Below are 23,592 nucleotides of genomic sequence, written 5' to 3'. Positions count from 1 at the left end.
TCTGTGACCTCTCCTTATTTTCTTACATTGAGACTTCTGTTTAGAAACATATACTTCGGCTTGTACTTGTACAGTTTGTCTTCTTGTGCACATGGTTTCCCCCTTCTTTCTTTGTGTGTAGCTTTTCACTGATTCTATCACATTTCTTTGTATCTGCTGTGAATTCCTTCAAGAAAATGAATCTTAGGGTAGCATATGGTGACTGTAGGAGACATATTTATCTTTTTTCTGCCTGTTTGTATTATATTTTGTGATGTGCGTTTATTATGGCTTACAGTGGGTTGGGGTGCGGTAGAAGCAAATCTTCATTCTTTGGCTCCCTCTCTCTCTAACTAAACTGAACTAAAACTAACAAGGGCAAAGCATGAAAATGTGTCTACACACATTTGCACCTTCAGAAGACGATGTCTCAAAAAGATGGTATCCATCATTAAGGATCCCCATCACCCAGGACATGCCCTCGTCATATTGCAACCATCAAGGAGGAGGTGCACGAGCCTGAAGGCACACACTCAACAGTTCAGGAACAGTTTCTTTCCCTCAATTATCAGATTTCGAAATGGACAATGAACCCATGAACACTACCTCAGTATTTTTTCCTTTTTTGCACTACTTATTTAATTTAATTTTCTTTTTCATATATACTCATTTAAATTTATATTTTTATTGTCATATATTGCATTGTACCACTGCTGCAAAGCAACAAATTTCACAAATATGCCAGTGATGTTAAACCTGATTCTGATTCTGCATGCATGTGACTTTTGGATGCACCCAGAGGAAACTCATGTGGTCACTGGGAGAATGTACAAACTCCTTACAGACAGCAGCCGGAACTGAAACTAGTTCACTGGCACTGTAAAGCGTCACACAATGCTATCGTCTGTGACCGACACTGGGCAGATACCAGCCATAAAAATTTCACGCACATATTGCTTTGGTCAGTTTTCCAAAGGGTATGATTGCAAGCATGATCAATTCTAAGCAAATCTGCCTTTATGCTTGACTTACGTAATTTATATGTGTTCAATTTCTATGTTTTGGCCTCTGTGCATTCACATTTCAATATTTAGCCGAAATAATTCCTTAGAATTTAATCACATCGTTCAATTTAAATTCATTCAATGAAGTTTAATGAAATAATTAATCATGTTTTGGCTTTTATTTGATTTGCTATTTTTAGCATTTTGAGGCAATAAAGCTGCTTGGCAGAGAACGTTAATTATTTCATGCAGTAATAAAAGTGGCATGATTTGGTTATTTGCAAAGAGATTTACTCTGCAATTCCATGTCTTCCTTATTTGATTAAAATGTTGAATGATAAGAGTATTAGTTTTCATTTTTATGAAAAATATATATTAAAAGATGTTATCACAATCACTGTCATATCAAATTGTTTCCTCTATAACACTAGGCTCACCAGGGTTAAGAATATAATGATATAAGATATCTACAGGAATAAAGATTCAGTAGGTTAATGTGTGTTAGGTAAAATGAGTAACGTAGAGCAGAGCCAAACTGCATTCCTATTTTTTAATATTTGTAGTATTATACACAGTTCTTCAAAGAAAACCTATTTCAGCAAGAGAAACCAAAAAGATTGCTATATTTGCCTTGGTAGAACATTTCAGTGCCATAAGGTTGTATTTCTTGTAAATATCTCCATAATTAGTGGGATTGTGCGAAGACAAGAGAACTGTATATGACATTGCACAATATTTCTATAGTGACTGGAGATTCTGAGATAGAGAAATCAATTTTCAGATGCTTACGTGGTTTATATCCTAAATTAACAGTGCCCACTTTCTCTACTAAGACAAATGAGTGAGACTGTGGTGTGTTGCTCAGCAGGACTTCCATTTTATTAACTGCACTAAACGAATGGTTGCCATGGCGACATCAGCCATGTTCCATGATGTACAATTACTAATGCTCATTCTTCTTCACTAATACTTAGCCTACCAATTGAGTGAATGCTACGAAGAAAATAATTCATTTTCTTTCTATTTATTTTCCTTAATAACCAGCTCAATTTCAATATTGCTGTTGTACCTTTGTCATTTGTAAGTTCTTCTCATCACCCGCCCTGGGTATGATTTTAGGAAGAAGCATTCACTTTATTTCCAGATCCCACGTATCTGGCTTGTGAACTCCATTGCACAAAATTCACTAGTATTGCAGAACTTTACTGCTATACAAGGATCCATTAACATGTCACCCATTCCTTGCCAACATCTTGGCTCCCATTCTGTAATACATTGAAGTCAAATCTTTCAAGTCCTTTTACTATTCCTTCACTCCTCCACTACTGATGCTGTCTTCAACTGCATCTCCTCCATTTCCTGAACATCCGTGTTCACCCCATCTCCTTGCTGCCTTAACAGTGATAGAATTCCTCTTGACCTTACCTGTCACCCCATTAGCTTCCGCACCCAACACATCCTCTGCAACTTCTGCCATCTCCAAAGTGATCTTACCACAAAACATATCTTTACCTTCCCCCCTGTTTTTTTGCGTTCGCTTTGTGATTCCCTTGTCCATTTGTCCCTCCCAGCACATATCCTTGTGAGCAGCCTAAGTGCTACACCTGCCTATTCACCTCCTCCCTTACCTCCATTAAGGGCCCCAAACAGTCCTTCCAGGTGAGGCAACGCTTAAGCTGAGAATCTGCTGGGGTCGTCTATTGTGTCTGGTGCTCTTGATGCGGCCTCCTCTTCATTGGTGAGACCCGTCGTAACTTGAGGGACTGCCTTGTCGAGCTCCTCCGCTCCATCCACCAGAAGCGTAAGTTCCCAGTGGCCAAACATTTTAATTCCCAATCCCTTTCCGACATGTCGGTCCATGGCCTCCTTGTATGCCAAGGTGAGACCATCCGCAGGATGGAGGATCAGCACCTTATATTCTGTCTAGATAGCATCCATCTTGATGGCATGAATATTGATTTCTCCTTCCGTTAAAAAAAATTCCCTCCCCCTCCCCTCTTCTATTCCCTACTTTGGCCTCTAACCTCTTCTCATCTGCCTATCAGTTTTCCCTGGGTCACCTCCTCCTTCCCTTTCTCCTTTCTCCTATGGTCCATTTTCCTCTCCTATCAGATCTCTTCCTCTCCAGCCCTTTATCATTCCCACCCACCTGCCTTCACCTATCACTTTCTACCTATCCTCCTTCCCCCCCACCTCACCTTTTTATTTGGCATCTTCCCCTTCCCTTTCAGTCCTGAAGAAGATTCTCGGCCCGTAACATCTACTGTTTACTTTTTTCCATAGATGCTGCCTGACCTACTCAGTTCCTTCAGCAATTTGTGAGTTTTACTCTGGATTTTCAGCATCTGCAGACTTTCTTGAGTATTCATGAGGAAATCTGCAGATGCTGGAAATTCAAACAACAACTCACACGAAATGCTGGTAGAACACAGCAGGCCAGGCAGCATCTATAAGGAGAAGCACTGTCGACGTTTCGGGTCGAGACCCTTAGTCAGGACTAACTGAAAGGAAAGATAGTAAGAGATTTGAAAGTAGTGGGGGGAGGGAGAAATGCGAAATGATAGGAGAAGACTGGAGGGGGTGGGATGAAGCTAAGAGCTGGAAAGGTGATTGGCGAAAGTGATACAGAGCTGGAGAAGGGAAAGGAGAAAGAAAGCGGGAGGGGTGGAAGCACCAGAGGCAGATGGAGAACAGGCAAACATCTAAATATGTCAGGGATGGGGTAAGAAGGGCATTAATGGAAGTTAGAGAAGTCAATGTTCATGCCATCAGGTTGGAGGCTACCCAGCCGGTATATAAGGTGTTGCATGCTATCAGGTTATTTTTTTTCTTGAGTATTGTTTGTTTTACCATGCTCAGTGATATTTATAAAATTACAACATTTCACCTATAACATAGTTTGTACAATAATATTTTAGTGCTGGAAGAAAAATACAAGCTGGGCAGGCTTTCAATTAATTATCATTCACAGAAACCTCAGTAAAATTTGTATTTCGATTGGACTGGACTAAACCCAATTAACCCTATAAGTTCAAAGTAAATTTATTATCAAAGTACGTATATGTCACCGTATACAACCCAGAGATCAATTTTCATGCAGGCATACTCAATAAATCCAATAACCATCATAGAATCAATGAAAGACCGAACCGACAGGGTGAACAACCAGTGTGCAAAATGCAACGAATTGTGCAAATACAAATAGAAAAAAAGAAATAAGCATAATAAATAAATAAATGAATGAATGAATGATAAATATCAAGGCAATGAGAAGTGAGTCCACAGATTTTGGGAACATTTCAATGATGGGGCAAGTGAAACTGAGTGAAATTGTTTGGTTCAAGAGCCTGATGGTTGAGGGGTAATAGCTGTTCCTGAACCTGGGAGTGTGAGTCCTGAGGCTCCTGTACCTTCTTCCTGATGGCAGCAGCAGGAAGGGAGGATGACCTGGGTGGTGGGAATCCCTGATGACAGATGGTCTTGGTCTATTGACTACAATGCAACAATGTAAACAAAACAATGTATCATTTAGGAATTTGGAGAAACAAGAAGTTAACTTTTATTGCATGTAATGTACTTAATTGCCTAATGGTGCTGATGCTTTGCAATAGTTCAAATACAGTAAGCTAAAAACGTTTGTTGATGATTTTCATTTGTACTCAGTTTCTGAGGCTTTTCGCTTAAGAGTCCAACAATAATCAGCCAGTTTTGATGGCATCCAGTTGCCCTGATATCGTTTCTCCTTGATCATAATGTCCTGGTGAAACCATTCACCATTCTTGTCACTGACAGTGCCAAGATTTGCAGGGAAGAAGTCTAAATGGGAATGTAGAGAGTGAACCTTTGGTGACACATTGCTCTTCATGGTTTTGTATGCTTGAAGCATGTTGTCAACCAGTTACATTAAGCTTGGTACTCTGCAGTTATGAGAATATTCTGAAACATCTTTGAATGCCTTCCATGCAATTTTCTTCAGTCCCACTAGAAGTTTTTCGAATTGCCTGTTATTGATGACTGCTTGATTGTGGACAAACAAAAATGCCTTCCTCAATCTTGGCATCAGTTATTCTGGTTTGAATTATGAATTGAAATAACAAATATAGGTGATTGTATAAAATGGTGCGTGATTGGGAAATTGCATGGTGATTTTCACGATCAGCAGCCCAAAATCCGCAAAATATACCCAAAAGTATTTAAGAGGCAAAATCTTTGTTGTCCAGTGTATTTGCTATAAATCTGATGTAAATTTTCTATTAGGATTTGAAATTTGGCATAGTATTTAGTCAGAACTTGACATTGCTAAACCTTCACTCATGCCAAAAGAGCAAGGAACTGATAGTAGACTTCAGGAGAGGTAAACTAGTGGTCCATGAGCCAGTAATCATCAGAGAATCAGAGGTGGAGGGGGTCAGTAACTTTAAATTCTGGGTGTCACAATCTCAGAGGAATTGTCCTGGACCCATCAATAAATATAATTGCGAAGTAAACATGACAGCGTCTCTATTTCCTCAGGAGTCTGCAGAAATTTGCAATGTCATCAAAATCCTTGGAAAACTTCTCTAGCTATGTGGTGGAAAGTGTGCTGATTGGGGGCATACTAGCCTGGTATGGGAATACCAATGCCTTTGAGCGGAAATTCCTACAAAAAGCAGTGGACTTCGCTCAATGCATCATGGGTAAAATCCTCCCAGCTACTGAGCACATCTACGTGATACATTGCCATAGAAAAGCAACATCTATCATCAAAGATCCTCACCTCTCAGGCCTTGCTCTTTTCTTGCTGCTGCCTTCAGGTAGAAAGTACAGGTGCCTCAGGACTCACACCATCAGGTTCAAGAACAGTTACTACCCTTCAACCATCAGGCTCCTGAACAAAAGGGGATATCTACATTCATTTAAGAACTCTATTTTGTTATTTCATGCTCATTATTTATCTATTATCTGCATTTGCACAGTTTGTTTACAGATAGCAGTTCCCGTTTGAAAAGAATCTCGGGGTTGTATGTGGTGACATGTATGTACTCTAATAATAAATTCACTTTGAAGTTTCAAACCCTGTAAAGGACTTAAGCTTCACATTGATTTATTTGTCTTCTCCCCTATGTTGCAATGGAATTGTAGTTATGTGGTGCTCGTCCTTCCTTTACCTGGTTATGCCACTTATTTTGAAAATTGGTTCCTTTTAACACTTGATTATAAGTTTCTAATCTGTTCATATGGAGCTTAAAAACGCTTGAAATTTTGCCAGCATTTTCATCTCAAAGTTGAATATATTTCCCTTTTCGGTCTATTGAAATAACAATTTGTCAAATATCTACTTTATGCATAAACTTATCCAGAGAAATTAATCAGTCACTATTGATCTGAATCTCTTTGGAATTGTAACTTCAGCTATTCTGCAAGACAATGTCCTGTCTGGATGACTGATAAATTAATTAAAATTAAAATTAAAATAACCGATAAATTAGATGTTTATCATTAATTTAATTTTCATTGTAATTGTTTTGCAAGAATGCGCAGAGTCCATTCTACTGGATGCAAGAAACTTTTATAAATGTATTTCATGCAAATAGTGCCTCAGAAAGGCTACTTACGGTAACTGATGGAACATCACATCAATTTAAATTTCTCACCCAACAGCCATGCATGCACAGCCAGTTGCCACTTTATTAGGTACATCAGCTTATTAATGGAAATATTTAATCAGCCAATCATCTGGCAGCAACTCAATGCATAAAAGCAGGCAGACATAGTCAAGAGGTTCAGTTGTTGTTAGGACCAAACATCAGAATGGGGAAGAAATGTGATCTACAGTACATTCCAACTGGCATCACTGAATGAACCATGGCCAGTAATGAATAACAAATGCCTTCTTGCCCACAGAAGGCAAAGAGTTGTTGTAGATGGGTCATATTCTGCATGGAGGTCGGTCACCAGTGGAGTGCCTCAGGGATCTGTTCTGGGATCCTTACTCTTCGTGATTTTTATAAGTGACTTGGATGAGGAAGTGGAGGGATGGGTTAGTAAGTTTGCTGATGACACTAAGGTTGGAGGTGTTGTGGCTAGTGTGAAGGGCTGTCAGAGGTTACAGTGGGACATTGATATGATGCAAAACTGGGCTGAGAGGTGGCAGATGGAGTTCAACCCAGATAAGTATGAAGTGGTTCATTTTGGTAGGTCAAATATGATGGCAGAATATAGTATTAATGATAAGACTCTTGGCAGTGTGGAGGATCAGAGGGATCTTGGGGTCCAAGTCAATAGGACGCTCAAAGCAGCTGCGCAGGTTAACTCAGTGGTTAAGAAGGCATATGGTATATTGGCCTTCATCAATCATGGAATTGAATTTAGGAGCCGAGAGGTAATGTTGCAGCTATATAGGACCCTGGTCAGACCCCACTTGGAGTACTGTGCTCCGTTTTGGTCACCTCTCTACAGGAAGGATGTGGAAGCCATAGAAAGGGTGCAGAGATTTACAAGGATGTTGCCTGGATTGGGGAGCATGCCTTACGAGAATAGGTTGACTGAACTTGGCCTTTTCTCCTTGGAGCGACGGAGGATGAGAGTGACCTGATAGAGGTGTATAAGATGTTGAGAGGCGTTGATCGTGTGGATAGTCAGAGGCTTTTTCCCAGGGCTGAAATGGTTGGCACAAGAGAACACAGGTTTAAGGTGCTGGGGAATAGGAATAGAGGAGATATCAGGGGTAAGTCTTTTAACTCAGAGAGTGGTGAGTGTGTTGAATGGGCTACCAGCAATGGTGGTGGAGGCAGATACGATAGCGTTTTTTAAGAGACTTTTGGATAGGTACATGGAGCTTAGAAAAATAGAGGGCTTTAGGTAAGACTAGTAATTTCTAGGGTAGGGACTTGTTCGGCACAACCTTGTGGGACAAAGGGCCTGTATTGTGCTGTAGGGTTTCTATGTTTCTATCAAACTTCTCATTGGAGGAGAAATTAGTTAATGTAGCAAGTAATTGGAACTTAAAACATCCTGGTCTGTGTGGCCACATACTGTACAGGCCATTGCATGCAATCACTTAGCTATCATTCTTTGTCACCATTTCATTTTGTGAGGAGAGGCATTGAAAAGATTAGTCTGTATGAAAGATTGGATATTATGCCTTGAGGTTTTAGTAAAACTTAGAATTTACATTACAGTGTATAACTGAGAACTCAACCAAATTATTGCATACCTACAGTATTAGGAGGTATAATTTCAATTAACTAACTTTAAAGTATACATAAAAAAACTAAGTAATCAAAGCATGAAATATTTAATGCATTTCTGTGCATGTTGTGATTTGAAAATTTGCAACCTGATCTGTCTTTCAGCTGAGCTGTACACATTATTGTAGCAATACCATCAAGAGAGTGAATGCCTAGTTATATGATAACTTAATGTCTAACACCAGAGGACACCACCTCAGAATAGAGCAACGTCCGTTTAGAATGGAGATGAGGAGGAAGTTCTTTCGCTAGAGAGAGGTGCACCTGTGGAATTCATTGCCACAGGTGGATGTGGAGGTCAAGTCATTGGTTATAGGCAGAGTTTGATGGATTCTTGATTAGTCAGGGCATAAAGGGATCCAAGAAGGCAGGAGACTGGGACCAAGAGGAATAATGGATCAGCCATAATGAAATGGCGGAGCAGACATGATGGACTGAATGGCTTAATTCTGCTCCTATATCATATGGTCTTATAATCATTCAGAAGTGAGAAGCCTTTTGGCCCATTGTATCTATGCTGACCATCAAGTACTAATCCCATTTACCAGCATTTGCTTCACAGCTGTTTTAGCCTATATGATTCAAGTGCTTGTCAAATCAGTTCCTCATCCTGTTCTTGGCATAGATTACAGTTGATTACATACAACACATACCTGTGATTTACTTTGTTATTGTGCTGACATCTGCTTTCATTGTTTGCATGATTTGTGTATTTTTTTCTCTGTGCATTGGGTGCTTGTTGGTCTTTTCTAAAGGTTCTTTTGGGTTTCTTGTTTTGTGCCTGGGCTTAAGGTGAATCTGAAGGTCGTATAATTTATGCATTCTTTGATAATAAATGTACTTTGAACTTTGATTTAAAAATGCTTACTAGGGATTTAAAAAATGCAAAGGCAGTAACATTTCAGGTTTCTCACCCAGATCTGTCAAAAGCACCCACAGACATTGTAGGGGCACCTTACACCTTCTGTGGATAAAGTCTTAATCATAATTTCATTTGCTGAGTTTCAAGATGAAGCTAAGCTGTAATATTGAAAAGCAAAAGACTGCAGGTGATGGAAATTTGAAATAACAACAGACTGATGGAAATATTTAGGTCAGACAGCATCTGTGGAGAGGGTAGTTCTTCATGATAGTGTTTAAATTTCTCACCAATGAGGAAAGTTAGACATGTTTTATGCTGCTGAAAAAGCAGAGGGGTGTAGAAAACTAACCAACTGTCTGTGATAAGATGAAAACCAAGAGAGGATTGAATAATGTGAGGTGATGCCATTTGCAGCTGAGAGAAGGTGTTGGATATCTTTTTACTTCCCCAATACGACAGTTGACTCCTCTGGAGGAGACAAGTAAATGCAGAGGAAAAAAAGAAAATACAACACCCTTACAATGAGATACAAAACCACTGACAGAGCAAAATACTGCCGATGGTGGAAATCTGAAATAAAAATAGAAACTGGTAAAGCTGATTATCTGAAATTGTTGAGCTTAATGCAAACAGCCCTCAAAAGATGAAATGCTGTTTCTTGAGCTTCATTGGAACAGGGCAAGATGCCAAAGACAGTGGGGCTGGAGAACTGAGTTGAAAAGCAATTGGAAGCTCAGTCACCTTTGTCCATTGAATGAGGTAGATTCTGTGAAGCAGTCACTAAATCCCCTCTGTGCTTTGACTTTCCTCTGTTATCTAAAATCTGCCTCTTTAATACCTCCTCACAGTTCTTTCAAAAGATTGTTTTCCCTTATTCCTCTGAGAGGCTCCCCAAGTTATTTGAATAATGAGCTGTTTTCAAAAGTTCAAAATAAATTTATTATCAAAGTACATATATGTCACAATATACAACCCTGGATTCATTTTCTTGTGAGTATACATACTAAATTTATAGAATAACAACAACAGAATCAATGAAAGGCTACCCAACTAGGGTGTTCATCCAGAGTGCAGAAGACAAACTTAGCAAATACAAAAGAAATAGTAATAATTAAACAATAAATATCAAGAATGTAAGATGAAGAGTTCTTGAAAGTTAATCTATTGGTTGTGGGAACATTTCTATGATGGGGCAAGTGAAGTTGAATGAAGTTATCCCCTTTGGTTCAAGAACCTGATGGTTGAGAGGTAATGACTGCTCCTGAGCCTGGTGGTACGAGTCCTGAGGTTCCTGTACCTTCTTCTTGATAGCAGCAGAGAGAAGAAAGTATGACCTGTGTGATAGGTGGTCCCTGATGATGTATGCTGCTTTCCTGTGACAGAGCTTCACGTAGATGTGCTCACAATTATTAGTTGGTCACAAATTATTATTCAGCTCATCTCTCAGAATACTAACAGGCACAGAAAGCATGTTATGATATCCATTTTAAGAAAAAAATGATTAATAAATTAGTTAGAGAGCTATGATAAATCTTTGGAGATCAGATTAAGGGAAAGACCAATGTTGACAAATTTGTGAGAATATCTACTGCAGGTTAGGTTAGCACCAACTCCTGTCTAAGCACTGACCTGGCCCTCTAGAAATTCTCCTATCCCCACAATAGGTCTACAGTGGATGCAATCTCACTGGTTCTCCACTCAGCTTTAGATCACCTTGGTCAATAGTAATACCCATGTCAGGCTGTTATTTATTGACTATAGCTCAGTATTCAATATAATCATACCCTGTCTCCAAAACCTGGGCCTCTGTACCTTCCTCTGCAGCTGGATCCTTCACTTCCTCACCAGGACATCACAGTCTATGCGGATCAGAAAGAACATCTGCTCCTCACTGACAACACTGGTGGACCTCAAGGATGTGTGGTTAGCCCACTGCGCTACTCTCTCTACACTCACAGCTTAAACACCATCTATAAATTTGCAGATAACACAGCTGTTGTTGGCAGATTTTAAATGATGACAAGGAGGCGTATGAGAGTGAGATAAATCAGCTGGTTGAGTGGTGTTGCAGCATCAACTTTGCACTCAATACTAGTAAGACAAAGAAGTTGATTGTGGACTTTAAGAAGGGGAAGTTGAAAAGATACACACACCAGTCCTCATTGAGGGATCAGAAGTGGAACTGGTATGTCACCAAAGACACTCGCAGATTTCTACAGATATACCATGGGAAGCATTCTAACTGGTTGCATTACTGTCTGATATGGAGGGGCCACTGCAGAGATCAGAAAAAGCTGCAGAAAGTAATAAACTCAGTCAGGTCCATCATGGGCAGTAGCCTCTCTTCAAAAGGTGATGCCTCAAAAATACAGTATCCATCATTAAGGACTCCCATCCCCCAGGACACGCCTGCTTCTCATTGTTACCATCAAGGAGGAGGTACAAAAGCCTGTAAACATACACTCAGTGTTTCAGGAACAGCTTTTTCCCCTGCACCATCAGATTTCGTAATGGACAATGAACCCATGAACCATCAGTATTTCTTTTCCCTCTCTGGTAACTATTTATTTACTTCATTTATAACCATTTTAATTTAATTTATAGATTTTATTATAATGTATTGCTGCTACAGAACAACTTCACATTGTATGCCAGCGATATTAAACCTGATTCTGATGTTAAACAGTTGTAAATAATGTCAATCTGTTTCCATTTCTGGAGGTGACTGCAATTTAAAGCAGAAATTTGAACCATAGTCCAGTGATATCTGTCCCATTCTACTTATAACTTTATTTGTGTAATGCAGGTTTACAGAATGATATCAATTTTGGTTTCAGACAATCCAACAATCTTTTTTTGAAGAATTTGGAACTGTAATTAAGTCCATTAAGGAAACTTAAAGTCAGAGGAATTTGCACAGTCTCTACATCAACATACACAGGGAGAACTTTGCTTCCCTTCTCTATGTATTGCTGCAGATTCCACTCAGATACTCTTCGGCACCAACTGCTTTTCAGGGAGTTCTGGGATAGGACGATGATGGTGACTTTACTTTGCTGGATAATATTGGTAATTTCTGTAATCATTAGCCTTCCACCCACTTGGTCCTGGTGTTCTATAAATCCTTTATGGCCATGTTCATGCAGTATCTCAGAAATATGTAATGCCACTTCTTCATCCATTTCACAAAACCAGAGGGAGAAGTCATACTCAAACTTTGAAAGTAGTCCATTAGAAGATGCTGCTTTCTTGAGTGCCATCAGTTAAAATATAATCATAATTTTGATAACCATTCCTTGAAACAACTTAGTTTTGAAAATTCTTATCCTTAATTTCAGAAATACTTATGTCAAGCTGATCTCCCGCTTTCTTCAGCTGCTCACACCGTACTGCCAACTCACTGAGCTCCGTTTTTAAACGCTTATTCAGTTCAACATACTCTCTGCTTTGCTGGTACTGAGATTCCACGTCTGGCATTAACACTTCTGCTTGGACTGGGCTCACAATCTCTATGGGGAATTAGAAAGGTTTTTTTTTAGTAAAATGGCATCCGATCCCATTGCAGAAATATGTTATTCTTATACATCATTTTATAAAGCTACATGAAAAAGTTAATTTTGGGGTTCTGAACGATTAGATGAACTTATCTAGTAGGTCACAATTTTACTGGGCATTTTCACCTAGCTTACAGAAAGCAAAAATGATAGGCGTTTATGAAAGGAGTTTTAGGTTTCTCCTGAGGTGCTCTGCAACCAAGAAAACACCTCTGTAATTTCCTAGACACAAGAGATTCCACAGATTCTGGAAATCTTGAGCAACACACAAAATGCCAGAGGGTCCAGCAACATCAAAACAAGGGAATAAATGGTCAAAGTTTCAGGACTAGAAAGGATGGAGACAAGCCAGAATAAGAAAATTAACTCTGGTACTTAACATGGAGAACAAGGAAAACATTGGACGAGTTCACATTCACAGAAAGTGCAAGTGTCATGTGAACACTTTCAGGAATATTTTAATAGCTCACTTTCATGTTACATGAGGAGGAATGAGAGGTGATGGTCTTTGCACTATACTGCAAAACATCAAATTTCACAACATATGCCAGTGATAATAAACCTGATTCTGATGTTCCTGGCAGAAGGGATTTCAGTTACTTTGAGTTAATGTGTGGTAATTTAAAGTATGCAGGCAAAAAAGCAGATGGAAAGTGTACAAATTAAACTCCTAAGTGTTCTCAAATAAATAGTACCTGACTGCTTAAGAAAAAGTGAAACTGAAATTCAGTGCAAATTCTGATTTAAACACATCGTGCAACTTTTAGTATTTATAGTCTTCGGAGAAACCAGGTTCTTACACCTGCGCTTCCTTAACATTAAAGAACACATTTGCATTAAATATCTTAGCCAATTATAATACCATTTGGAATATTAAGTATCATTATTGTAAATCAATCTTTGCACAACAAAGTTTAATACACAAGATAATGTACAAATATGCTGTTCTGGTATATTATTAGAAGCATTAATATTGGCCAGGACTTCAAGGAAGCATTTCCAACTCTTCTTTGAAACGTTGCCTGAGCAGAGACAGGGCTTGGTTTAATGTCTCTGAAAAAGCAGCGTTTTGTTTATACAGTATTGTACAGATTTTGTGCTGAAGTCTTAAGTAGATTAGATTTTAGGATCAGTTCCCATAAGACTTTTTAACCCACTGTCAGTTGTTGGGTTAATTAGAAATGACTAAAAGATACTTCCAGGAATCCCTGCTGTAATATTATTTCATACAATGTAGCAGTTGCAGAAATTTTACTGCTATAATGATTTTCTTCAAAATGGTTCAGCAATAGAAGAATCTTGTATATTAAAGTTAATTAATAGAAGACAACAGGTAGTGAATGTAATGATGATCAAAGAATGAAACAACCTGTAATTTGCGATTAAAATTAAAATACCTTCATTGCCTTCAATGAATAATGTGAACACTGGATCATCCAGTCTGGCACTTCTGACATCTTCCAAAATCTGTTCAACAGTTGGAGGCTCGGGCCGAGTTGGCAGAATGACACGCTTCTTGTTTGTTGATGTCATACCATATACTCATGTGCCAGTCTTCCACAAATGAAGAGCATACGCAGTTTTGTTAAGGGAAGAAAAACACAAATACTGAGTGAAATTTTATTATAATATGCATGGACTTATACAAAAGAACACACTTTACAACTTTGATCAAAGTACAGTGACGTATGCCATTTATGACATGGCTATTCTTGATAAATCACTCATATAGGAGATCCCTACCACCAAGCAAGATGGAATGACACCACTAAGGAAAAGATACTTTTGGATTTGGTATTGTGCAATGAACCAGATTTAAACTGAAGGTAAAGGAACCCTTAGGAGATAGTAACCATTATATGATAAGAATTCACTCCCCAGATTGAGAGGGGGAAACTGAATTCAGATTTATCAATATTATAGTTTAGTAAAGGCAACTACAGAGGCATGAGAGAGGAAAAGGCCAAAGAAGAATGGAAGGGGGCCCTAACAGGTGAGATGGTAGAGCAGCAATGGCAAGAGTTTTTGGGAGTAATTATGAAGATACAGGATCATTTCATCCCAAAGCATTTTAAAGAGGATGAGGCAATTGTGGCTGACAAGGGAAGTCAAAGGCAGCATAAAAGCAAGGGCATAATACTGCAAAAATAATGTAAAGCTAAAGGATTGGGAAGTTCAAAAAATACCCAAAAGGCAACTAAGAAAAGCAATAGTGAAAAGATGAACTATGAAGGTAAATGAGCCAATAATATGACACTGGAAGTTTTTTCAGATATAAAAAGAGTAAAGAAGAGGCAAGAATGGACACCAGATTGCTGAAGAAATAGTAATGGGGAATCAAAGAAATGGCAGATGAACTGAATAAATATTTTATGTCAGTCTTCACTGTGGAAGACACAAGCAGTATGCCAAAAATTCGAGAGTGCCTGGAGGCAGAAGTGAATGCAATAATTTTAAGCTGAAAAGTCTGAAGGTAGATAAGTTATCTGGACTGGACTACACCCCAGTTTTCTGAAAGAGGTAACTGAAAAGCTTGTGGAGTCATTAGTAGTGATCTTTCAGGAGTCACAAGAACCATGACTGGTTCCAGAAGTGTGGAAAATCACAACTGTCACTCTACAATTTAAGGAAAAGAAGAAAAAGACAGAAAACTATAGGCTCACATGAGGAAATCTGCAGATAGACAATAGGTGCAGAAGTAGACCATTCGGCCCTTCGAGCCTGCACTGTCATTTTGAGATCATGGCTGATCATCTACTATCAATACCCGGTTCCTGCCTTGTCCCCATATCCCTTGATTCCCCTATCCATAAGATATCTATCTAGCTCCTTCTTGAAAGCATCCAGAGAATTGGCCTCCACTGCCTTCCAAGGCAGTGCATTCCAGACCCCCACAACTCTCTGGGAGAAGAAGTTTTTCCTTAACTCTGTCCTAAATGACCTACCCCTTATTGTCAATCCATGCCCTCTGGTACTGGACTCTCCCAGCATCTGGAACATATTTCCTGCCTCTATCTTGTCCAATCCCTTAATAATCTTATATGTTGCAATCAGATCCCCTCTCAATCTCCTTAATTCCAGTGTGTACAAGCCCATTCTCTCTAACCTCTCTGCGTAAGACAGTCCGGACATCCCAGGAATTAACCTCGTGAATCTACGCTGCACTTCCTCTACAGCCAGGATGTCCTTCCTTAACCCTGGAGACCAAAACTGTACACAATACTCCAGGTGTGGTCTCACCAGGGCCCTGTACAAATGCAAGAGGATTTCCTTGCTCTTGTACTCAATTCCCTTTGTAATAAAGGCCAACATTCCATTAGCCTTCTTCACTGCCTGCTGCACTTGCTCATTCACCTTCAGTGACTGATGAACAAGGACTCCTAGATCTCTTTGTATTTCTGGAAATTCAAACAACAACACACACAAAATGCTGGTGGAACACGAAGCATTCGTCAGGACGAAGGGTCTCGGCCCGAAACGTCAACAGCACTTCTCCCTACAGATGCTGCCTGGCCTGCTGTGTTCCACCAGCATTTTGTGTGTGTTGTTGTGAAAACTATAGGCTGTTAGTCTGATTTCAGTGGTTGAGTCCATTTTTAAAGATGAGATTTGAAGGTACTTGGAAGCACATGATAAAATAGGCTGTAGATGGCATGATTACTTCAAGGGGAGATCTTCCCTAACAAATACATTCAAATTGTTTAGCAAGTAACAGGCAGGATAGACAAAGGGGAGTCAGTGGATGTTGGATTTTGAGAAGGCTTTTGACAAGGTGCCACACGAGGCTGGTAAACAAGATAGGAGCACATAATACTGCAAGAAATATACTAGCATGGATAGAAGCCTGCTTTTCTAGCAGGAGGCAAACAGGGAATAATTGGGACCTTCTCTGGATGGCTGCCGGTGTTTGGCAGAGGTCAGTGTTGGGATTGCTGCTTCTCCTATTAGTATTTGGACGACTGCTTTTTGGCAAGTTTCCAGAAGATATAAAGATAAGTGGAGGGGCAGGTAGTGTAGAGGAAGCAGAGCATGCTGAAGGATTTGTATGGGTTGGAAGAGTGGGGAAAGAAGTGGCTGATGGACTAGCGTAGGGAAGTATATGGTCATGCAAGTTGGTACAAGGAATGAAGGCAAAAATTCACAAATCAGAGGTGGAAAGGACTTGGGAGTCGTAATGTAGGATTCCCTAAAGATTAACTTGTAGGTTGAATTGGACATAAGGAGAGCAACTTCAATGTTAGTGTTCAATCAAAGAGTGCTAGTGTTTAAAAGAAGGACCTGTTACCAAGGCTTTTATGAGGCATAGGCCAGACCACATTTAGAGTGTTCTGTGCATTTTAGGTCTCGTTATGTATGGAAGGGTGTGCTAGCATTGGAGATGATCCAGAGGAGATTCGTGAAAATGACCTTGAGGATGAAAGTGTTAATAATTTGAGGAGCTTCTAATGGCTCTGGGAATGTACCATTGGAGTTCAGAAGGATGTGGGGGACCTCACTGAAACCTACTGAGTTTAGAAAAGCCAGGATTGAGTGGATGTGGAGAGGTTTCCTAGAGTGAAGAAGTCTACGACTAGAGGGCACAGCCTCAAAATAAGAGGATGTCCTTCAGAACTGAGATGAAGAGGAATTTCTTTAGCCAAAGAATGGTGAATCTGTAGAATTCACTGGATATTTTTAAAAGCAGAGGTAGATAGGTTCTTGATTAACAAAAGTGTCAAAAGTTATAAGGAGAAGGCAGAAGAATGTGTTGAGGGGGAAAAAATCTTGCCATGATTGGATGGTGAAGTAAGACTCTATGGGCCAAATGGCCTAATTCTGCTCCCATGTCTCATGGTTTTAAAATACTAGACCCTAAAGCAAGAACATAACAAATACGAGCAAGAACAGGCCATCTGGCCTGTCAAGCCTGCTCCACAAATTAATAAGATTATTGATCTGTCTGTGGACTTTCCTCTACCCATCTGCTATAGCCAATGTCATTTAATTCCCCAATAAGCAAAAATGTTTACCTTAAATACAGTATATTTAATGAGGTAGCCTCTACTGCTTCTTTGGGCAGAGAACTTCAGATTCACTACTGAGGAAACCAGCTTGTCCTCATCTCTAAATCTTTGTCCTAAATCTAATCCCTCACCTACCAGTTGAAACAACTTTCCTGCCTCTATCTTATCTATCTCTTTCATAACTTTATTTCTGTAAGAGCCCTTCTCATCTTCTGCATTCCAGTGAGAATTGTCCCAGGTGACTTTATCTCTCCTCCTCACCTAATCTTCTTACAGGCTAATCCGCTCATTTTGGGAATCAATCTGTTGAACCTCCTCTGTACTGCCTCCAAAGACAGTCTACTTTTCTTTAAGTAGAGGCCAGAACTGCATGCAGTTCTCCAGGTGCAACCTTACCACCTCCCTGCTTGTAAATGCAATTCCTTTAGCAAGGACGGCCAACATATCATTTGCCTCCTTATTAGCCCACTGTAACTGAAGGAGTTGTGTGACCAGCACGACCAAGTCCATCTGCACAACAGAATGCTGCTTTCACCATTTAAATCATAATCTGATCTTTTATTTCTTTCCAAAGTGGCTAACTGTGCATTTACCAATGTTGCACTCCATCTATCTGAAGTTTATCCACTCACTTAACCTATTTATATCTCTTTGCAGCCTCTCTGGACAACTTGCTTTACCACTGACTGTAGTGTCATTGGCAAACCTGGATATGCTAGACTGTCCCCTAATCATTAATGTATATCTTTAACAGTTGTAGGCCCAGCAGCAACCCCTATGGTACCCCACTGACTGGCAACCAGCACAACACCCATTTATTCAAACTCTCTGGCTTGGTTAACAAATTCTCTATTCATGTTAATACATTACTCCCAACTCCATGCATTCTTATTTTATGAGTATGTCTTTCATGCAGCAACTTATGGAATGGCTTCTGGAAATGTAAATATATACAGTATTGTACTAGAATAGTCAGGCACTTTGGCTAGCTATCTATAGAAAAATACAAATGTAGATATTACAGTACTGTGCAAAAATCTTGGGCACATACATAGTTAGTGTTCACCAGTTTCCCTCTAGTCGCTGCTTGTAATATCCTCAAAACTCTACTGTATTTATTTTCCCCTGTAAATTAAGAAAATGAATCTCAAGATACTCCAGAATGTTTTGTCAAACAGGGGCAGCCTGTCAAAGCGGGTCTAAAAACAGGAACTCAGCAGGTCGAGCAGCATCTGAGACGGCAAAAGGAATTGTCCATGTTTCAGATCGAGACCCTGCATCAGGAATTGAATTATTTTAATTCACCCCACCCCATGCGGCCCGACCCACTGAGCTCCCGCAGCAGACTTTGGCTGCTCCTTATTCCGACATCTGCGGTCTCTTGTGTCACTGTAAAACAGGAACTCGCTGCCCGGCGCAAACTGTTGTGACAAGATCACCTCTCCCCCGCTGCCCATCAAAGGGCCACCCTGCTGGGCTCGGAGGCCGCAGAACAGCGGAGAACGGCTTGGGTCCGCCGGGGATGGGGACTTGGAAGCGACCGCGAGGGTCTTGGCTCCAGTTAGGCCGCAGATAGAAGTTCGCGCGGCACCGTTAGCCCTATGCGAAGTCCACTCCGACTGGCAGCCCGCTACACCCGGTCATCGCCGGAACCTCAGAGACCCTCACCTCGCACCGCCGCCTGCTTCGTCCGCCGCATCGGCTCCACGTCATCGCTCAATCAACAGTAGAACGACCCGCCCCTTTCTGACGTCATCGCCCGAGCAACCCATAGAACAACGCGCCCCTTTCTGACGTCGTCACTCAATCCACCCAGGGATGACACGCCCCTTTCTGATTATTAGAACAATAGAGCTTAGTACAGGCCCTTCGGCCCACAATGTTGTGCCGACCCTTAAACTATGCCTCCCATATAACCCCCCACCTTAAATTCCTCCATATACCTGTCTAGAAGGCTCTTAAATTTCACTAGTGTATCTGCCTCCACCAGTGACTCAGTGACTCCACGCACCAACCACTCCCTGAGTAAAAAGACCTTCCTCTAATATCCCCCTTGAACTTTCCACCCCTTACCTTAAAGCCATGTCCTCTTGTATTGAGCAGTGGTGCCCTGGGGAAGAGGCGCTGGCTGTCCACTCCGTAATTAACCCAGAAAAGGATGCTTCAGCCCTTTACCTTTTCCACCTATCCCTTCCCAGCTTACTTCCTCCAATTCTCTCACCCACCTATCACTGTCAGCGTGTACTCCTTCCTTTCCCTCCAATCTAGCTTCTTCCTCCTTTGTTTCTAGTTCTGAAGAAGGATCTTGGCTGAAGACGTTCACTGTTTATTCCTGTGGATGCTGCCTGACTTGCTGAATTCCTCCAGCATTTTGTGTGCAATGTTCAAAATCTCCAGCATTTGTAGAATCTCTTCTGTTTATGATTCGTGCCTCCTACTGACATCGTCACTCAATCAAACACTTGGATTCATTCCCCTTCCTGAATTAATCAACAGGGCTGAGGATGTGTTTCACCATCTGACGTCAATATGCAATCTATTTTCAGATGAAAGAGCACAGCCTGATCATTGAACAAGGCTCCTTACTTCTTGACATTTAATTTTCTTTTCACTAGGCAATTTATTAATATGGTAAAGTGATTGAGATCAGTGAACAGCAGGGCCCAATTCCCTTAGAATGTTACAATTCCCTTAGAATGTTGTTCAAATGAGTAGGAGAACACTGTACCCATGGTTTTCCAATAGCTTGAAGGTTTTGTAGTCCCTCTGCTATTTTTATTTTCCCAGTGATAAATTGTCTCATTTCTGTCCTATTAGAGTTCACATTTGCCATCATTAGCCTTCCTATTTAACACCTAAAGAAATTTAAACTCTACTCGGGCTTCCAGCCAGGTACAGATGTTGATTTTAACTGACGTTTTGATGACAAACTCTGTCACCTTCATTAGGAATGATGCCTGGGCATGTCTAGACAGCTGGCATTTATAAACCCATCATCCATTCCAACTGATTGGTTATTCCTCATCCAAACTGGTTTCCGCTGCCCCACTTTGTTTACAGTGGAATTCCAGCTCTTACTTAGAGCGAGATCTTCGTCTTTGTTAAAATTATTTTCTTCTGGTTTTATTTAAATGGCTTCTTTCGCCAGATAGTCCCAAAAGCCATTGGCACAGCACAGTAATGTTGTGCCATTGAAGTCAATTCTATGGGCACTGCGAATACAATGTTTTGCCTGCGCCGATTTCTTCGGGTAACCCAAACATACACAGCTCTTGTGCTCCTTGATGCAGGTTTCCACCGTGCAATCGGTCTGGCTGATATACGCTGCTTTGCATTCACGGTGAATTCTGTAAACACCAGCCGACCTGAGTCCCAGGTTATCTTTGATCCGCGTAAGCAGTTTGTGGATCGTATTGGTCTGGTATCTCTTCAGGATCCTGGTGATCCTTTCACAAGCCATGGAAATATAGGGAAGACAGATAGTAGCAAAGGGTTCCTCCTTCCTGATGAAGATGGCAAAGTTTGCCATCGAAATATCAGTTAAAATTGATACCTATACCCACTGGAAGCCTGAGAAGAATTTATTCGTCACGTACGCCGGGAAAGCACTCGATCCTTTTTCACCTAAAGAAGTTACTACAAATAGTTCCTCAACTATTTTACTCTGATGTTGGTTGGAATTTCACCCAAGTAAATGTCTGAGACTGTAACCTGGATGTTCTAGTTTGACTTTGGTCAGCTTTATAGCTGAACCAGATTTCCCTCTCACCTGATAACCACTCAACTAATACCAATAGCCATACCTATTTGGAAAGCAATAACATTGGCTAAGATTTGGGATTTGAGATCAAGATTCAAGATTGTTTAAAGTCATTTCCAATTAAAGGAGAATGAAGTCAAGTCACTTTTATTGTCATTTTGACCATAACTGCTGGTACGGTACACAGTAAAAATGAGATAACGTTTTTCAGGACCATGGTGTTACATGACACATTACAAAAGCTAGACGGAACTACGTAAAAAACAACACAGAGAAAAAGAAAAAAAACACACAATAACTACACTAGACTACAGACCAACCCAGGATTGCATAAAGTGCACAAAACAGTGCAGGCATTACAATAAATAATAAACAGGACAATAAGGCAAGGTGTCAGGCCAGGCGCTGGGTATTGAGGGATCTGATAGCTTGGGGGAAGAAAAGAGTCTGGTCGTGAGAGCCCGAATGCTTCGGTGCCTTTTCCCAGACGGCAGGAGGGAGAAGAGATTGTATGCGGGGTGTGTGGGGTCCTTCATAATGCTGTTTGCTTTGTGGATGCAGCGTGTAGTGTAAATGTCTGTAATGGCGGGAAGAGAGACCCCGATGATCTTCTCAGCTGACCTCACTATCCGCTGCAGGGTCTTGCGATCCGAGATGGTGCAGTTTCCGAACCAGGCAGTGATGCAGCTGCTCAGGATGCTCTCAGTACAACCCCTGTAGAATGTGATGAGGATGGGGGGTGGGAGATGGACTTTCCTCAGCCTTCGCAGAAAGTAGAGACGCTGATGGGCTTTCTTTGCTATGGAGCTGGTGTTGAGGGACCAGGTGAGATTCTCCGCCAGGTGAACACCAAGCAATTTGTTGCTCTTAATGATCTCTACCAAGGATAATTGTTACTCTGGCTCCCAAGCAGCACACAAAAAATAATAAAGAACACAACAATAAAAAAAACAGAATAAATATAAATATGAACTGATTGTATGTCCATAAAGTGACACTAGGAACAACATAAGGCGACAGAGTGTTAGGGAGTATTCTAGAGTTATGTGGATGGAGCAGATACCAATTCAAACAGGAACCAATCTTCAGATGTCATTGTAAATGCAAATAAGTTCAGGATGATTTTAACAATTTTAACCATATAACCATATAACAATCACAGCACAACCCTTAAACTTTTGCCCCCTAACTCTCAAATCATGTCCTCTCATTTGAATCTCCCCTACTCTCAATGGAAACAGCCTATTCACGTCACTCTATCTATCCCTCTCAAAATTTTAAATACCTCGATCAAATCCCCCCTCAACCTTCTACGCTCCAATGAATAGAGACCTAACTTGTTCAACCTTTCTCTGTAACTTAAGTGCTGAAACCCAGGTAACATCCTAGTAAATCGTCTCTGCACTCTCTTTAATTTATTGATATCTTTCCTATAATTCGATGACCAGAACTGTACACAATAGTCTTCAGTCTTCAGAGGGGTATAGATTGGATAATTAGTCTTCAGTTCTTATTGTAAATTGCAAGCAGTAAATTGAAGTCAAACTGAGCTACAGACTAAGAGATCTGGTTTGCAAAATGGTGACCAGGAGATGTTTGCCTATGCATCACACAATGAATTTGTGTTGATTGTCCTTCAGCAATCCAAGCAACTATGGGTTTAAGAAATTTGCACCATTGAAAATAAATTCAGAGAGGCTTGCAATTAGCAAGGATACTTGAACATTCAGAGTGTCTCCCACTGTTGACATGTAATTCAAAGGAAGCATTATCAGCTTTTGGCACATTGGCCTTCATAGATTAAAGTGTTGAGTACAGGAAATGGGGTGTTATGTTGAAATTGTATAAAACATAGGTGAGGCCTAATTCAGAGTAATTTGTGCAGTTTTGGTCACCTACCTACAGGAAAGATGCAAATACTGAAAGAGTACAAAGGAAATTTACAAGGATGTTGCTGGGACTGGAGCACCTGAAAGATTGAATAGGTTAGAACTCTATTCCCTAGAACATAGAAGATTAAGGGGAGATTCAATAGAGGCATACTGTCAGTACCTCCAGTTGAACTCCGTCTTTTTGTGTGTTTCCCCCCAGCTGTCAGTCTGTGGTTTTGTATTGCCATGTGCTCCTGTCCCCGCTCCTGCTCTACTCCGGCCCCTGTATCACTGAGTACTCTGTTTATATAACCATATAACCATATAACA

General features: G+C 40.5%; 1 protein-coding gene across 1 annotated transcript; it reads right to left on the bottom strand.

Moving 5' to 3' along the window:
- Nucleotides 1-11,838: 11,838 nt before the first annotated feature.
- On the bottom strand, nt 11,839-19,393 carry c16h19orf25 (chromosome 16 C19orf25 homolog). Its single transcript, XM_073068329.1, has 3 exons — nt 19,300-19,393; nt 14,026-14,182; nt 11,839-12,583 (listed from the first exon to the last, which is right to left on the bottom strand). The coding sequence occupies exons 2-3, from the start codon at nt 14,159-14,161 to the stop codon at nt 12,381-12,383; spliced, it is 339 nt and encodes a 112-aa protein (XP_072924430.1). The 5' UTR covers nt 14,162-14,182; nt 19,300-19,393; the 3' UTR covers nt 11,839-12,380.
- Between the last annotated feature and the right edge of the window lie 4,199 nt (nt 19,394-23,592).

This window comes from Hemitrygon akajei, chromosome 16, assembly GCF_048418815.1.
Source record: "Hemitrygon akajei chromosome 16, sHemAka1.3, whole genome shotgun sequence".
Taxonomy (NCBI): domain Eukaryota; kingdom Metazoa; phylum Chordata; class Chondrichthyes; order Myliobatiformes; family Dasyatidae; genus Hemitrygon; species Hemitrygon akajei.
This window is presented reverse-complemented; position numbering and strand designations above follow the sequence as displayed.

Excerpts from the sequence above, each read along its gene's own strand:
- c16h19orf25 (XM_073068329.1), bottom strand. The coding sequence starts at position 14,161 with ATGACATCAACAAACAAGAAGCGTGTCATTCTGCCAACTCGGCCCGAG. Across the intron at positions 12,584-14,025 it reads ATTCATTGAAGGCAATGAAG|AGATTGTGAGCCCAGTCCAA; the intron begins GTATTTTAATTT and ends AATTCCCCATAG.